Raw genomic sequence first — 18,913 nt, forward strand, 5'->3', positions numbered from 1 at the left:
TTGTGCAAATTAGCTGCTAGATTGTCTACATTAGGGAACACACTTCTAAAAGCATTTCCAAGATGGTTAAACATTTTGGACTGCTCAATGGTTGTAAGGTACAGTGATAACTGAAGTTTTTTTCTTTAAGGAATGATCTTCATGGATCCCAGGTCCTGAGGTGAATACCATTGAGTTTTCTTCCTCCTTCTCCAAATGAATCAAAGTAGTCTAAAGCACTGGCGGACTCCAAACCTTTTTCCTCTGCTTATAGCAGATGGAGACTGGAAAAAAATATGATGTTTAACAAAACATACACACAAAAAGGTAGTTTGATCCTGATGAAAACTTTATTAAATGTATATTTTGCAAAAAGGCAGCATAATAAAATATTTTGAGCACTTATAGGAACCCACAACTCAATGGAAGAAGGTAACATGATCACTGGTAGCATTGTAAAACCATCAAGTTTTAAGCAGCAATAGAGAGAGCAAAAAAAGGTGTTACATAGCAAACTGCCTGTAACTGAGACTTTACAGAACAGTGCTGATGTACACAAGCCTGTACATATTATGCTTTTTAATAAAATTAAAAAGAACATTTATTGTTTAAATTCATTTTTTTTTCCTTCCCTGTTCAGTCAGCAAAAGCATTTAATCATAACTATGATACAATGGAAAAGCCCATTTAGTGTCAAACTAAAGGTCATGCCAAGAAGCTTCAACTGCTCATCCCAAGGATATTCCAGCAATACTTAATAGTTAAATAAGCATTTATGCTAATAATATGAAATAAAATCTCTTAAATAAAAGGAAGTTTTTTCTTAACGAGCAGGTCATGGAATATTTGGCCTAAAATCACGGCAAAGAATTAGCAGAATGGTGTTTTAAAAAAAACAATTTGGACTCCTTTCACCAACAGAAACCATACTCCATAATTATTAACTCCATATTAGCCTAAATATTGCTACAAGTGACACAATGTCAAGCTTTTCATCTTGTACCCTTCAGGGCAGATGCAGGAATATCAAATTTCAAAAGGAAATCAATTTATATTTCATGAGAAATAAACTGTTTCCCCCCCTTGAAACTTGGTATGCTTGCTTCAGCCTTGGTACATGCAGGAGAAACGAGCCTTCCGCAGTATGCCACTTTTTTTTCCAGCAGTCGACAGGTTCTGTTAAGGAATTATCCATGTTAACATTAACAAACTGTCTAACAGTTCATTAAATATGACTGCATACTTGAGCGCTCTGTGTTGGCAGGTTTGTGACAATTTGTCCTTCAACCATACAATATTATTAGGAACTTGCATCCTATTCTCCATCTTGCTTTAAATAATAGTAAACAATCCTGTAACCAGCAAAATTTAGCCTCCAGGATGTTTGAGAATGCTGGAACACACCTGCCAATCTGCTCTGGAGAGATACAACTAGAGATTCTGCCTGTAAACAAAAATGCATCTGAGAGATTCTTGCCATCGTTTATGATAATTCACTTTTCCATTCATCATTCAATAGCTCTATAATATCGCAACCATTATAATTAATCTTTAGCAGTACTTTAGGCAGATATGTCAACAAAAACAATGAACAAGGCTTATTTAATCATTAGTCAGTCAATGTTGTATGTCAGAACTACTGACTGTCAACATGGCAGCCAATATTTCTATACAGGTTACTGCTGAACAATCTATGGCACAAAACACCATTAATCGCACCTAATTCTCGATTATAGGTAGGGTTTCAGAATCATATTCCAGAAAGGTGCATGTGGGCTTACAACATTTCTCTTAAATAGCTACTAGAGATCATAATGTCGATGTTACTTATTCTTTGTGATTTAATGGTGCCATTTAAATACAACAAACAAAAGTAGTAGCAATTCTCAAAAATATTCAAATAAGAACATTTACCAGTAACAAAATATCTTGCGTTTCATGCATTGTAGAAAAGTGTAATACCTTAGTTTGGCATACTAACTGGCAATAACTGTGATCCTGATGTGAAGTAACATTCTCAATTCGATCAAAAGGAATTATTTTCTAAGGATGTCATCATGAAGTGAGCAAGCCACAATTCTGCCACAGTGGCTGAGCACAAAAGGGGCATCTGATCCTGTTGCACGTTTGAGTGTGACAACTAACCATAACTAGAAGATGACAAACCATATTGATGCAAAAATGCAGGCTTACATATAATAAACCAAAACGGGAATTAAACAGGCGAATAAATCAGCTCAAACCAATTAGATCTATTAAACATGCTTCAAGCACCAGAAAATGAAACTACCATGGATAACAAAAAGAATAGACAATAAGCAGGACATATTATAGTGACGTTCAATGCAGAACAGAAAGACAACAATTCAAGATGTACTGTATGCCAATTAGATATTTCACTGAAGAATTTCTAAAATGTTAGAATGAACAGAAGAAAACTCAGTGGCCCTGAAATTCTGCAGGCCTTCTGCTGGTCTCTCGTTTTATGGTGAGGGACCAGTTCAATTCTGATTGAATTTCAGGGCCATTGTATCACCACTGCATTCAAGGCTACAAGCCACACAAAAAGTCCTTTTGGAGCCTCAGTACTGATCGCAGACGAACGTATTCTCCAGCAATTAAGATTCAGATTCTGTTTCTTGTACTTTATGTGCCTCATGTGAGTCTTCTGCTGTTTCAGTGATCTTTGAAGAAATCTCCTCTCCTGTTTCTTTGTCGTTAGAATCTTGTTGGCAAAGAGTCACTTTCTCTGGGTGCGACTCCTTTTCTTCATGCAAGGCATTTTCTGGACAGCTGACTGTAGAACTGCAGCTGGCTTCTGTTTTCTCAGTGGAAGATTGGAGGTCACTCTCCCCACCAGTGGATGGTATTGATGCCTGTTGCTGTTCTTGGAGCAACTTTGCATGGGTTTCTTCAGAAGGGTTTCTCTCAACTGCATTTGCATTCTTACAAACAGCTCCATTGCTCAATGAACTATCTGCCGGTGCAGGCGCTTCAGTTGTTTCGATTTTAGTTATTGTCAGCAGGTCACGAATCTCCTTCACACTATCAGGGGATTTGACTGGGCTGCAAGATTCTGAGTCATCATTTCCAACTTGTTCCTCGTCAGATACTTCCTTGAGGTCATCCATAACTTCAACTTCCTCGAGATGGGAAACGCCATCATCTTGAATCATTGACACTACTTGCTTCATCCTTTTTCGTTTATCATTAGCATCGGCAGGGCTGCCACTTTCTTGGCTGCCAAACTCATTGTTCCAGTTTATAGGTTGCTCTTCAAGGAGGAAGAGGTTGGGATCGCTGTTGGACAACACTATGCTGTCTCTAAAGAGGTTATGCTTTCTTTGAACGGCTGCTTCTTTCACAGCTGAAGTCAAAATAAACATTATAACATTTACCACTAGTATCAAAGGAACCCGTCTTAGGCTGATCAATTTATTAAGCAACATACAATTTAATACTCTCCTGCAGAAAGTGATGTATGCAAAAACAATTTTGTTTTGTAGCCTGCCGAGATTATTGGTTGCAAGACAATAAATATAGGACTTTCACACAGGATTTGTGCAATTCGCTTGTGATGTGTGATATTTAAGACATTCCATGCTTGCGAGCGAAACAGTCTGTTTCATCGCTAATGTTCAATATCTAATTCTTACAGTAGCTAAAACCTTTATAGGTGACTGCTCTGCACCAAAGCGTAGTTGTTGCCGTGATACAGATCTATATAGGCTACAGTTTTGTTTATAGCTCAGACGGCACTCAAATAAACAATGCTTTATGTAATTATATCTACAAAATAAAATTGGGCACGGAGTAAGAATACTTCACTGAATAGTTTCACATCTGCGTCAGAACATGAATTGCAGTGTAAAACCACAAATGGTTAATTCTAAGCCAGACGCTTATCCCATGGCTTTTTGGGGGACCTTGCTACACAAAAATTGATTGTCTTTCACTACATCACAATGCCAACTGAACTTCAAAAATGTGTCTCACTGGTTGTGAAGAATGTTATAACACTGAACACTGTGGAAACATTTTGTACAAAAGCAGTTCTGATAAAAAAAGTCAACATTATTGCAATGCTTTTTTAAACTGGCCGATTCCAAAACATTTGAGCAGTTTTTCCAAATTAAGTGACACAACCACCTTGGTACAGCGACTACACCTATAATTTAAAAAGGAAAAACATCTAACAGTAATCAAACCTTGGTGTGACAAATTCCCTTAGCAGTGAAACTGAATTTATACGGATTGATACGTGCAGTAACTTGAATTTTGAAGTTCAGAGCATCAATAAACCAGTGATGCAAAATAATCCGAATGATAATAAGTCCCAAGTACTTTGCTGGGCAAAGGTCTTTCAATTAATCATATTGAGAGAGGGTGGGGAGGATTTGGATTTGGTATTGGTACTGGATTATTCTGTGTGGAGAACTAGTAGTTATTGGGCTCCTAGATCTGATCTTGTTTCTGTCTTGTTGGAGGAAACAGAGGCCAGCTACTTTGTCTCATGAGTAGGCAACAGACCATTCCAAATGCATTAAAAAGTGCAACATGGAAGCATCCTGCATTCAGAGGGCATATTGCATAGTGGTAGGAGGAGTAGAAATAAAGCCATCCAAGGTCTTCTCAATGAAATTGCATGGAATAAGACATTATTTGAATTGCCTTGCACACAATCATCACATCCAGCAAATAGATTGTACATTCTGAAAGACTAACAAAATCTAAAATAGTAAAAAACTAAATAATTAGGATTAAATACTCTTATGAAGTGTGTTGACATAATCTGGGTGAACTAGTCCACTCCCCATTATACCTTCTCAAGCGCACTACCTTTTAAACTCTTCTAAATTATGATGCAAGCCTATTTTCAGATCCATATTTACCAGTGAATTCTAACTAGGAATCCTCATTTGTGTATTATTTAAGGGAACCATACTAAATTTGACACACCCAGATAGAAAATTGTTAGGCAAGGTTGCTAGTTATTTTGTTGACGTTAGCTGCTTCACAATTACAACAGTGTTTTTGAGGAATTAACCTACAATTCTTCATAGCCAATTCTCCTCTTTTCCAAACTTTTGGTACACATACAGTTGGTGATATTATTTTAGTTAGTTTGGGACACATGGTCTCAAAAAATGCCTTCAGCAAGGAAGCAGCACAGGAGATCTGCGCTACTAGAAAATTCTAATGAATGAGCTGCATATTTATATTCTGACCTGCAATAAAGCCACAGGGGGATATTACGAATATAAATCAAGGAAAGATGTAACTTCTCCTACAGCTGGTGGCCATTTCCCCATATTGTTTGATAGCATAATAAATGAGAAAACCACACTTTTATTTCTGGAGTCAGTTGACATTAATGTGCACCACACTTTAAAGCTCTATTTTCTTAAATTATCTCAATTTTCAGGCGCATCATCTTATACAAACTAATAAAACTATTACCTCAACATTTTTTTTCACATTGCAAAAATAATCTTACCTAACATTATGTCTTTTGAAACAGATTGGAGAACCACTTCTTCAAAAATATTATCTACCAGGATAAACTTGGAGAAGTCTTCGAAGATGTATTCTTGAAATTTAGGTAGACCCTGTGGAATGGGATTAAAAATCAGTCACTCTCTAAGGCTAAGGGTGGAAAAACTTTCAGTTGGACCTTAAGCAAGATTGTCATAGAGTCATCAGTCTGCTTTAGACTTACATGCATAATTATTGTTAAAACAAATTAAATTCTTCTCAGGGTAACTTATGTTTATAAGCAAATGAATTTGAAGTCTTCCTGGGTTTGAACATTCACGAAACAAAGCAAATTATCCAAGGAGAATTTAGAATCAGAATCCCTACAGCATGGAAGCAGCTACTCGGCCCATTCAGTCACACTGATCCTCCAAAGACCACCCGACTCAGACCTATCTTATCCCTGTAACTCTGCATTTCCCATGGCCAATCCACCTTATCTGCACATCTTTGGGCTGTAGCAGGAAACCTGAGCATCTGGGAGGAAAACCAATGAAGACCTGGGAGAATGTCTGCGTGGAGCTTGCACAGTCACCCAAGGCTGGAATTGAACTCGGGTCCCCGTGCCATGAGGCAACAGTGCTGACCACTGAGCCACCATGCCATTATGCCACGCAGAGCTTGGATTTTTTTGTTTCAAAAACAGGGAAAGATTGCAATAAGCATCGCACTTAACCATGTGATACATTTAACTTCTTATTGGATGCAGTTTGCTTAGGATTGATCTGAATGGAAATAAACTTTCATTATAACATGGCCTGTCAGCACATTGTAAAGTTTTCCCTAGAATGATAGGAGTAACATGTGTTATTACAAGAATATTGCTGCAGTGAAAAAAATGTGAATTTGCCAAAAGTTCGATGGGAGCAAGAGGCCCTCACTATCATTGTTTCAACAGATTCACATATTACTCTTTTATTGGGGTCTGATGCATCACTTCGGAACAATGGAACATTGTAGTTTTACAAAGAAAACGCAAAAGCTCACCGTGTTGACAGATGATGAGAGCTTCTTTAACATATATGGAATAGTAATCTGGAGCAGTGCTTCTCGGAAAAACTTCTTCCTGACAGTGCTGCTGTCGTAATCATATTTCTGGATGAAAATATAAAGTTTGAATAATGATTTTATTGAGGCCAGCAAAATCACATTCATACTTTAAAAGATTGAAACACAGCTGCAGGAGTGCTGGTCATGAAGTCTGAATTTTTTTTAATACTTCTATAATGCTGTGCTGAATTGCCCATTAATCAAGCTTGCAACTTATTTCTGCTTGAGATTTCTAGTGGTCAGGAGACTATAATGCGACTAAACATTAATCAAGTCTGCCCACTCCAACACTGTCACCACCTCACATTAAAATTTGTAATCTCAAAGCAATGGTGAGAAGGTTATCACTCGAATATTCAGGATCGAAACGCAAGGCTTATTTTAGTGTGTCATGACTATAAACGTATCCTTCAGCAGGAGAATATTGGTTGCTTTACAAGTTGTCTAAGCTTGCAAACTATGAAACTTGACTCGAGTGCTAGCCAAAGTGGTCAGTGAACGAAGAAAGCAGGCTAACAAGTTGCCTGTTTCAAACAAAATTTTCAACGATATCTTGCTGAGAAAAAAATAATCAGTCAGTATACACAAAAATGACACCTATTTACTGCAGGTACTGGAAATCTGAAATTAAAATGCACTGTAGTTTGGCAGCATCTGAGGAGTGAGAAATACGGTTAATGTTTTAAGTTGACAATGGCTTGTCACCAGAATTTATCTCCTCAGAAGCTGCTGCCAGACCTCTTAAGTACTTCCAGCACATTGTACACAATGAAATAAAACCAATGGTCAGTTTCATGAAAGTAATTCCAATGTTCACCTATGAACAAATCAAAAATTAGTCATTTTCATGCAATCCTTTTTCAAGAAGTGTGATTGCAGCTAATTAGTAAAAGCTATGCTGATTGGAGGAAATGAGATCGTGTGCCAGACAACAGGAGTCACTCCCAAAGCTGGCCATTAACAAGAAGTTTACTTTTTTTATTGAAATCCAAATGAAGAGTTTTATCGGACAGCTTTAAATTTCTAGAGTTTGCAAAGTGTCTCTCTCATCAAGTCCCATTAATTTGCAGTGAGATTCCCACACAGATACTGCAGAGCTCCACATAAAGTTGCTCAAAAACAAATTTACCTTTCAGCTACTAGGATCTGTTTATAACAATTATGTCCTAAATTGACAAAAACTAAAAATCACGTGCCACAAGACAAAAAAAAGTTTAAGTGCATAATTTACATAATTGAAGCTGCAGGAGAACTTTAAGAAATACATGAACGAGTTCAAGTTAGCATAACTGGTTCAATTTAATGCAAACTGACTAAAGTTCCATTGAGCCAAGTCAGCATAATTAAAACTGCAGGAGTTTGACTTATCACTCACATTTACCAAACTCACTTTGAATGCCTGAATGTCGGCCTTTTGCCATGAATCAAACCAACAAGCATCTTGACGCAATTGAACCACATTAGCTGGTGGATGTTTGGGCATTTTAGCTTAAAAAAGTCTTGCTAGTACTTAAGAGCCCAATCATCTTAACAAGTCTTCTGTATGAAAAACTGGGTAACCCAATTGGATTAAATAATGTACCTAAACCAATGTGTAACAACATGGAACAGCATTATGAATTCAGCAACCTTTCAGAGATATGCTGCTCTTACTGGAAAGTCATTATAGTAGGAAACTGAGCATTTCCTTTAGCTACTGAATCTAAGATATATAAATTTTGCATTTATGGAGGTGATGCAAACAGCAAAAGCAAAAGCCTCTTATCTTGTAAAGATGATTCCCCTCAAATTCCCGGGATGCAGTTTTGACGTAGAATGGAACTCAGCAGAATGCCTGTGCACCTGCCTGAGGTCGGAATCTCTTCCCGAATCTCGGGGATGGAATCAAATACAAATGACTAGGGCAGTCATAGGACACCAGCAGCATTTAGCCCAAAAAGGTTGGAGCAGGCACAGTTACTCAAAACCACATCATCTAAGGTATCACTACCATAGTTAAAGGCTGTGAAAGTCTCAAGCTTCTGGAGACACTGCCTTTCGAGATGAAGAAAGTGAAACTTCAGAGTCATCTCACTGATTTAGATGGAGTATTCAAATGCAAGCTCTTCTGGCTGAATGCCTTGGTGTAGTAAATCAACTGGGGGTGCTGCAACGGGAGTCTGAGGTCACAGAGAGGATGGAATACAAGGGAAGCTTGGGAACTTCCTATTGATAGGAGGGTGAGGTGGGTGCAAACTCTGTCTATTTCCCACACTCGCTAAAATTTAGGAGTCAGAGCAAACAGGCTCAAATCTCAGTGAAACTGCATCTTGTCACAAACTCCTGCAGGTACAATGGAAACCTGATATTTTACCATTTCCAGCATGAGAATTTCTGGGTCAGTGTGTTCACTTGTCCCCACTACCAGGTTACATACATTGTGTCGATGTAACGATAATCAGCAACTTCCATATACACAACAACCCTGTTTGCTTTCAGCCTCACCTTCAGAACTCTCTCCTGGATGCGTTGAATTGTCTTGCACAATTGTTCCTTATCTGGGGAATGACCAAGATCTTGGTGGAGAAGTTGCTCAAATGTATACACTGCATTATCCAAAAGCTGAAAATAGAATATATTAATAACAACAATTTTCCACATCTTCAACCCATTACTCATTGACAGCCCACAATGATACCATCCAAAAACACATGCATTTCTACAAGTATTCAGACCATCCCCAGTACTCTCTCACCAGCATCTCCTACAACCTCTCCACTGTGTGAATTGTCAGACTGCTCATCTGACATTGAGGACTGGGGTTGAGCAGAAGGTTCAACAAATTAAATATTTAGAAGACTGAAGCCAACATCTTTTGTCTTTGCTCCAAAGTCTACTCTTTTGTCACTAACTCCGCTCCTCTCCCTCGGCAGACCAGAATATTGGCAACTCTGGTTGTATTTGACCCCAAGATGGAGTTTTCAGCATCATGACCACACCGTTACTAAGACTGCCAATTCTGTAACATTGCTAGTCTTCAACCTCATTGTAGCTCTGCTTTCAAAGCTGAGTCAGATTTGGCGATATTGACACACTCCATCCCATTCTCCATGGACAAGTAATGCAAAACTCAGCCAACATGCAATAAATTCTCTTCACCTATTACTTCTTTGCTAGCTGACCTACCCTGGTTCCCTTAATTTTAAAAATTTCTTCCTTCTTCTCCAATTACTCCATGGCCTTCCCCTGCTCCACCTCTAACATCTCAGATAACACTGATATCTGCACCAGTGTCATCTTTGTATATCCTAGACTTTAATCACTTCATCTCTGATGTCTTTGACCCAGCCCCCAAGCTCTGGAACTCCCTGCCAAACCTTTCAGCCTGTCTGTCTCACCTGTTTCAGACACTATGGAAAAACCTTCCACATCTTTCGGCTGGCTCAAATGTACACATACATGACTTCCTGCCACATTTTGTTTTATAATGCCTTCCTGACTCACCTCATGATATTTCTTATAGTGGTACAGTGCCGGTGGAAGTAGTTGTTGTTGTAGTAAACGCAAACAGAAAGTAGGATGCACTGAACGAATTCCAAAGAGACAACGTAAATAGAGACACCAGTTCATCTGATAAAAGACTAATCGGCCGATGAATTAGCCGAACGGATGAAAGGAAAAGTGTGATGAGCATACCTTCAACAATCAAACTTCAAATATAACAAGGTGTAGAGCTGGATGATCACTGCAGGCCAAACATCATCAGAGGAGCAGGAAGGCTGACGTTTCAGGCCTAGACCCTTCAGAAAATTTTCATTTTCTGAAGGGGGGTCTTGGCCGGAAACATCAGCCTTCCTGCTCCTCTGATGCTACTTGGCCTGCTGTGTTTATCCAGCTCTACACCTTGTTATCTCAGATTCTCTAGCATCTGCAGTTCCTACTATCTCTGAAACTTGAAGTACAGTTCCTTCAGCCGAAGGCACACGTTGCTTTCCACATCATGACTTGTGAACTCACTTATGAATGTTTAGTAGGCATATTTGAAAGGACATCATTTTGTCACTCAAATTTTCTGTAAACATTTAGGTTTGTTGTCTTGGATTATTTTATTTTCATTAACCATTACAAGCTAGCCCACCAAATTTGGAAGGGAATCAGACAAGTCTTGTAGTCGGCACAACATTGTGGGCTGAAGGGCCTGTTCGGTGCTGTACTGTTCTATGTTCTAGAATACATTTCCTTTGATAAAGATAGTCATGCAGGATGCAATGCCTGTACTTCAAAATTTCAGATTTGGATAGCACAATTAAACAGTCATATAGCATGGAAACAGACCCTTCAGTGAAACTTATCCACACCGACCAAACATCCCAATCTGACCTAGTGCCATTTGCCAGCATTTGGCCCACATCCCTCTAAACCCTTCGTATTCACGTCCATGTCCAGATGGCTTTTAAATGTTGTAACTGTACCAGCGTCCACCACTATCTGACAGCTTGTTTCATACATGCTCACCCTCTGCATGAAAATGTCACGCCCTTTTGCATCTCTTTGCTGACAGTCATTAACAATTAACCGAACAGATTGCTAAAGCTTACCTCTCTCATCAGGATCTGACCACGCTGGACAAATACTGCTGGGCTGGAGAGATCAAAGCGTTGCTGAAGGCCCTGCAGCTGTGGCTGCAGCTGCTCTAGATGCTCGTAGCAGCTTTGCATCTTCACTGGGTGATATGGCAGCACACTCAGTTTTTCCATGTACTAGAGATCACAACATAATTGCAGTCAAATACTCCTTCCGTTTTGTTACTTTAGCCTTATTGTCTGCTGCTTATCAGAAAATGCAGCCTTTTACCAATAATAAGCTTAGTCTATTGCAGTATTTTGTTTTTATTTCAAATTACATCTTTGCAAACCTAAATATTGATCCTGTGGAAGATACACTCTGTTTCTCGTGCTCTCGTTTCTCATATTGTCGTTCAACCCCTCTGTTTCAGCTCCTGTTTCTCCCAGTCTGGGAATCCTGGCTTAAGGTCATACAACTGGGAAGAAATAAAAAGCTAAAACCCAATCCCAGAGTAAATGGAATAAAGAATTTGGCAGCTGCAAGATCAGATTAGCAGTAAGCAAGGTTAAAATCCAAGTACAAATTCAGTACTTGCCAGTGAGGAAAAGCAGGAATGTGAAGGCTGGATTTCTGTGAAAGGCTACATTTGATATATAAAACTGCAATTTGTGCCTCCATTGAAAAAGACACATGAAAACCAGAATAATATAGTGCAGAGGGAAACAGTTAAAGGAACATTCTCACAATGAAAAGGAAACAGAGGAAAGGTTAGCAAAAAAAGGGAAAAAAGAAAATCGATAATAGATTAGTATGAAACAGTACTGTCTCTCAGATGAAAAATTAAACTGTCAAGCAAAATTGCCAAGACCAACTGAGCTAGTCATTATCTGATGTTTGAGACTCGTTTGTATACAATTCAAAAAGCAGCCATTTGAATGAACTGAGGCATGCTAAGGCTGTGGAAGGTATAGTGTAAATACAAGCTATGTCTCAATTACTAAGTATCTCGACTTATTTTTCTCCTTGTCTAGTCTCTCCCTACCTACAAACAACACCCTAGTTCATTGTAACAAATTTCAGTTTCCAAGTCTCAACCATCTCCTCTTCAAGATGGTCACCCAATCCCTCTACACCTCCATGCTCACCAGGGTGAGCTCAGTGCCTCCCCTTCCTCCTTCAACAAATCCACCCAATTTCCAGAAAAGACCATCCTCCAATTGGCTGAGCTTACTCTCAGGTGAATAATCTGCCCTTGAACTCATCTCGTGTCCACTCAAGTAAAGCTATAGTTATAGGTACCCAAATGGGCTCTACATATTGTATCAGAGATAATGGGAACTGCAGATGCTGGAGAATCCAAGATAATAAAATGAGGCTGGATGAACACAGCAGGCCAAGCAGCATCTCAGGAGCACAAAAGCTGACGTTTTGGGCCTAGACCCGAAACGTCAGCTTTTGTGCTCCTGAGATGCTGCTTGGCCTGCTGTGTTCATCCAGCCTCACATTTTATTATCTTGGGCTCTACATATGGCTCTTTTTGCTGTAGAGCAACAGCAATTCCTTGCTGAAGTCCCATTTGGGGCCGTTCCCACATCTTTTTGGTCTATTATGCCTGTGTTGATGCTGCTCCCAGCTCTTACTTGGAACTGGGAAAATAAAATCAATTTTTCTTTCTCACCCCTCTCTCCCATAAACATGGGAACTTACTTTCCACACCACTAGTCTCCACATTCCAAGAAATGTCCTTTGTCATCTCCAGTTATGACACCATCGGCAAATACATCATCTCTGCTGTCAGTATTCCATCGGGACTATTTCTCTATGATATGTTAATCCACTCTGATTACCTCCAACACCTCACCAACCTCTCATGCTATCTTCTTGTGGACTTATAGGAGGTATAAGACTTGCTTTTTTTAAACCTCAAATGTCCATGGTCCCAAACACACACTATTTGAATTTTCTTCCAATCTGGTCTACAATGTTTACTGCTAATAATGCTGTCTTCACTACCATGAGACACTGCATGAGGGCTTTACAGGATGGCTTCTCTCAGATTGCAAGTATTACCCTGACCTTCTGATAGTTTGCCAATTCAAGACACCATCTCGCTTTATTTCAATCTCAAGACTGCAGAATTTTGCCTTTAGTCAAGGAACAGACTTTTCTAACAAGCAGGTAGCTGGTTTTATAGCAAAAAGTGAAGAGCGAGCAATCCCAGTATACTTAGTGCCTTGGCTTCAATCAAGGTGGTGAACACCAGGTTTATAGAACCACTAGAATTGTTACAGTTTGTTACTGAGAAAGGAGGTCAAAGAAGTTGCTCTATTGTAGAAAGGGAAGCAAAAAAACAAAAAAAAAATCACTGGGCACTCAATAACTCAAGCATCTTCAGGTGGAAAGCAAAATCCAGAAGAGAAAAGAAAACGGAATCTGTGAATATAACTCCTCAAAGTTTTGGGGACGAATAAAATTATGTTGGGGGCTCAGTGATGTTTCCCTTTCGGAGACAGGGATAAATCTAGTACTTTTTCGCCAGTGAGGTTTCTTCAGTCTTGGTAAGCTAGAGGGTTCAATCTATTCTCATCTCACATGTCAAATTTGAAAACAGGGGGCCCCAAAAGTGCTAGTGCCAGGCAGTGGGGATCCTGCTTTCTTCCCTAGTCAAACAAATGAAGTGCGTTAAAATGCACATTTGAAGCTCATCAGCAACTAAGTTCCATTATTTTTTATAGCACCAGACAACACAAAAAATACGAGGTGCTTGGAGTAAGAAGTTAATTATCCCAAGCCACTCTTGAGAATTCTGATAGCATTCTCTCAAACCCCAGTAGAAGATAGCAAAGAATTCAGTGGATGTGGTTTGTATGTATTTTCAAAAAGCCATTTAAATTAAGGATCCTGAGTTACATGTATCTGTAGATTGAATTTAGAGACGTGTGGTCACAGAGGCCAAGCAATGGAGAGCTTGGCAGTGTCCGCACTCTGGGCTACATGGTGACATCCAAGATCTAGTTCACACATGCCAGTCCCATTAGGCAAGTCATGTTACAGCAAAATAAGTTCTCTAACAATTAGTTGCTCTAGCTTCTTTCTTAAACCTTATCAAGGGTAAAATACTCAGATCTAAGAGGGTAAGAGTGAATGTTAGACTAAGGGTTGAAACTTGTAATTGTGATCTTCAAAATTCAAAACTAACTGCTTAACTCAAGTCAACATCTTGAAGGAACTGGAGTATTCAACAACCTGACAGTAGCTCAGAGGTCAGTGTTAGGACTTCATTTTCTTCCAACCCCTTTTCCTCAAGCTTTAACTTGCAACAAATCAGCAAATCCTGCTTCAGTGCACAGTGCAGTGTTAGAATGTCTTACCTCTCCCAGCTTGTGCTGGCCTCCTTCGTTTAGAACATTCTTATTCATTTCGACAATCTCCTTGAAAAACAGGTCTCTGACTTCAGCAAAGCCCCTGCTGACCGGGCCCATCAAAGCATCAAGGATGGACGAGATGTAAGGCTGGACGTGATTTCGAACACAAGCTTCAGCTTTAGGCATTACGTAAACTAAACCAGGAAAAGAAAGCAAGTTAGCATGAACTTGGGTCAAGTGATGTTAAAATACAGAAATGTAAGAAGCAAAAAAAAACACAAGTAGTTCCTACAGATTAGAAGTATCAGTTTGGATTCCAGGGAGGAACAGTGACAGCCAACATAAAATGAATAAGTTGATGCCGTTTACTATTTGGGAAAGAATTATACATTTAGAGCTCTTACAGTGCAGAAGCAGGCCATTTGGCCCATTGCATCTGCACTGACCCTCCCAAGTGTCATCCCACCCAGATCCACTCCCTCACCTTATCCCTGTAACTCTGCATTTCCCATGGTTAATCCATTTAGCCTGACTATCCCTGGACACTAGTGTCAATTTAGCACGGCCAATCCACCTAGCCCTAATATTTTTGGACTGTGGGAGGAAGCTGCAGCACCAGGAGGAAAGCCACACAGACACAGGGAGAATGTGCAATCTCCACATAGACAGTCGCCCGAGTGTGGAATTGAACTCGGGCCTCTGGTGCTGTGAGGTGGCAGTGCTAACCACCGAGTCACTCTGCCGCTTAGTTTTTCAGAATCTACAAAACATCAATGTGTGTTAACTGGATAATGGTGTTGAAACTAATACAAGACATTGGGGGGAACCAGGGAGATAGAGGCTCAAGAAAGCTGCACAGGGAACAAACAGGAACACAGAGCAGCCAACATGGAGTCAACACCCTATGGAACTAGAAGAGAAGTTCATCAAGCATGTTGTTTTATCACCAGTCCTCTTCAATGTCTGATCATAGGTTCTGAGGAAAGGGATGTTTGTAAACACTGAAACAAGATGGTGGAATTAAGTATCAATTAGATTTTCAAATGAAAATACATGTAAACTTCCTTCTGTGTTTGATACAAGAACTTGTATATGGGCCATCAACAGCAGGCATGAGCTTCTGAATGAAAATGAACATTGACAAAACCAAAATAATATACAACTGAATAGAAAGTCCCAAAAGAGTCATGCATTCATCAAAGGAACAGAACTAAAAGGTGCTAGTAGACGGATAAGGGAAAATGACAGATGAGGCTGTATTTAGAAAGATGACACAAATGCTAAATAAAACACTAAAGAAACAAAATCAAAATGGGCTTGTTTTGGAGCGTTGCTCGCTATGGATGATGGACTTAGACTTTGCAGACTAGGGAGGAAACCACTTGCTAATTAGCATGGAAATGTGGGCTGGAAAAGAACAGGAAGGATCAGCAAGGCATTAGAAGTAACAAATGAAGTGCAGAGGATAGACAACGAATAAAGAAATTTGCTACATGCAATTAGAAAAAGACAGAGACCAAACAGGACACATCTTTTTCAAATTCGTGCATTCTTGCCCTAATCACTGATTAGTGATAGGGAAGTGGGGTAGGGGGAGAAAGATTAAACAAGGAAAAGCAAGAGGAAAGCAAAAGAATAGCAATACTGGAGTACCTGTAAGTAGAAAGACATTGTGGGGAAAAAAGTGAAAATGGCACAAGGACAATGCAATATGGAACAAGCTTGGTCCAGGTAGCATTCGGCAGTTTTGTTCCACTGGACGTAGCCAGCAAAATTAAGGGAGATAGGATTGGAGATGAACGCGGCAATTTTAGAAAGTCAAAAAGAATAATTTCTGATTTTAACCAACAGTAAGTGGCATAAAAATGTGCTCAAATTTTACTACTAGGAAAATACGTATGTTTCTCATCTTTAGAACAAGACGACGGCAGGATAGCAGAGAATATGACTTTAGATTAACTGAAAGTCAGCTGTTGAACAGTTTGTGTATTTTACCAAAGCATCATGATATCCTGACATCTATGTTGCTTGTAGTCAGCATTTTTGACCCCTCCAAAAAAGGTGGCCAGGTTAGCTATGAACATTGAATGGAAAACAGAAAAGTTCGAGGAATAGACAATGGTAAATAAGGTGAGATTTAGAAATCACAGCCACAACGTAATTTTGTAAAAAGTGCCAGAAAAGTAGACAGCAGGCTTTAATGCAGCACAAGTAACTGACCATTAGTCCAAATGTGCAGTTTCAACTCAAGGACATAGTAACTCAAAAGAAATAATCCTAATAATTCCTGGTATGTACTGCTTCCCCTGTTGCTTTCAAGGGAGCAAGTCTATCAAAAACAAGGCAAAGTCACAAATGAATACTTGCGTCCAAATAGAAATCCCCATTTTCAGATTAGTAGCAAATTTATAGTGAACATGTTGCAGTTGTATAAGACTTTGGTTCGGCCTTTTTAGAGTACTGCGCACTCTTCTGGTCGCCACATTACAAAAAGGATGTGGATGCTTTGGAGAGGGTGCAGAGGAGGTTCACCAGGATGTTGCCTGGTATGGAGGGTGCTAGCTATGAAGAAAAACTGAGTAGATTAGGATTATTTTCATTAGAAAGACGGAGATTATTTTCATTAGAAAGAGGGAGTACCTGATTGAGGTCTTCAAAATCATGAGGTGTATAGACAAGATGGATAGAAAGAAGCTTTTCTCCCCCCAGAGTGGGGGACTCAATTACTAGGGGTCATGGAGCTCAAAGTGAGAGGAGGAAAGTTGATGGGAGGTATGCGTGGAAAGTTATTTACGCAGAGGGTGGTGGGTACCTGGAACGCGTTACCAGCGAAGGTGGTAGACGCAGACACGATAGTGTCTTTTAAGATGTATCTGGACAGGTACATGGATGGGCAGGGAGCAAAGGGATACAGACCCTTAGAAAATAGATGACAGGTTTAGACAGGAGGATCTTGATCAGCACAGGCTGAGAGGGCCGAAGGGCCTGTTCCTGTGCTGTAATTTTCTTTGTTCTTTGAACATTTGTATTTACAAACCATGTACAAAACACCAACAGCCTCGAATACCATTTTATGGCATTCAAGGTTAAAAATTCTACTTCTCTGCTTATACTTCAATTATCAAATCAAAGGATAGGCTGCTGATTCTTACAATACTCAGTCTAGGTATGTATAAGTCAGTTTGCCCAAAAATGAAATTAAATGTCAAAATTCTGACTGAAAATGAACATTGACAAAACCAAAATGATATACAACTGAATAGAAAGTCCCAAAAGAGTCATGCATTCATCGAAGGAACAGAACTAAAAGGTGCTAGTAGACGGATAAGGGAAAATGACAGATGAGGCTGTATTCAGGGTGGACCTTTTCTTTCACAAAAAGGTTCTTTTCAAAGAAAAGATTTATTCACCCAGTTCTACCAGCTGTGGGGCAAAGTGTTGAAGATAAATAAACATGTCAAAGTCAAGGCTCAAAATCTTGTCTATATTGTCCCAGTTTGCCTATGAATGGTATCGATCTTGTGACAAAATCCATTTTTCTTTTGTTTCCATTTGCACTGTCAGCCAATCAGTAAATATCGTAGCATTCAGGGAATAGGGTATTCCACCCTTGCTTTGTAAAAGAGGTGGGATTTGTGGCAAGGCTTTCAAATAGGTCAGTGGCATCAGTTTAAGTTTGACTGAGTACTCAGCAAGTCAGAGCACGTGGGAGCGCTGAAGCACTGCTCGCAGACTCCAAGCAGTTAGTTCCCAAAACATCTCCTGAGTCCTAAGAGAGCTCAAAAGTGGCTCCTGAGTCATTAATAGCTCAGTACAACCAGGAACAGGCAAGAAAGAAGTACTTGGAATATCTGAGCGAGACTGCAGTATAGAGAAAGCCAGGGACAGTGCCAGTTTACTGAAGATAGCGGTGGATAAGCTGAAAACATGCTTGTAGGCAGGTGTTGGAGTGCAAGTTTCCAGAATCCAGGGGAGTGCAGAGACAGGAAAGTGCCAGGGCATAAGCAGTCATTGAACTAGCTCCAAGAGAACTTCAAAATTAGGCCTTCCTGACAGAGCAAAATTGTGATCCTTTGTAATAGCCTAGAATGTCATGAATGTCTCAGGTGGAAGGGCAGGGGTCGGGATTTACTGAAAATTCCCTTACATCAATCATGACCAAACTTGTTATTTGATGTGCATCACCTCATATGCAATCACAGTTTGCCTGTGACCCATAATTGCCTCATTCTGATTCTGGCTGTTAGGCTAAAAGTTACATTTATTGGCACAATCTAAACCTTTTGACAATAATCATTGTATCCTTGCGTGATTAACTACGGAGTAATTTGTAATAAAATTTCTTGTGTTACCTAAAGAAACCTAGTAGGGATATTTGTTACTAAACTAAACACAGTTTGATTGATTGCTATGTAAAGTGCAACTATCACCACTTTGAT

General features: G+C 39.5%; 1 protein-coding gene across 2 annotated transcripts in view; it reads right to left on the reverse strand.

Annotated features, from left to right (window-relative positions):
• Positions 1-310: 310 nt before the first annotated feature.
• The window catches only part of niban2a (niban apoptosis regulator 2a), a 186,377-nt gene continuing 167,774 nt past the window's right edge, over positions 311-18,913 (reverse strand). For both annotated transcript variants that reach the window (XM_048559120.2, XM_059638144.1), the window contains 6 exons: positions 14,481-14,668; positions 11,142-11,303; positions 9,049-9,165; positions 6,502-6,609; positions 5,477-5,588; positions 311-3,346 (listed from right to left, as the gene is read on the reverse strand). In XM_048559120.2, coding sequence (XP_048415077.2) covers positions 2,598-3,346; positions 5,477-5,588; positions 6,502-6,609; positions 9,049-9,165; positions 11,142-11,303; positions 14,481-14,668 — 1,436 coding nt within the window. In that variant the 3' untranslated portion in view covers positions 311-2,597. The remainder of the gene's footprint in view (positions 3,347-5,476; positions 5,589-6,501; positions 6,610-9,048; positions 9,166-11,141; positions 11,304-14,480; positions 14,669-18,913) is intronic.

The sequence above is a fragment of the Stegostoma tigrinum genome, chromosome 29 (genome assembly GCF_030684315.1).
Source record: "Stegostoma tigrinum isolate sSteTig4 chromosome 29, sSteTig4.hap1, whole genome shotgun sequence".
Classification (NCBI taxonomy): Eukaryota; Metazoa; Chordata; class Chondrichthyes; order Orectolobiformes; family Stegostomatidae; genus Stegostoma; species Stegostoma tigrinum.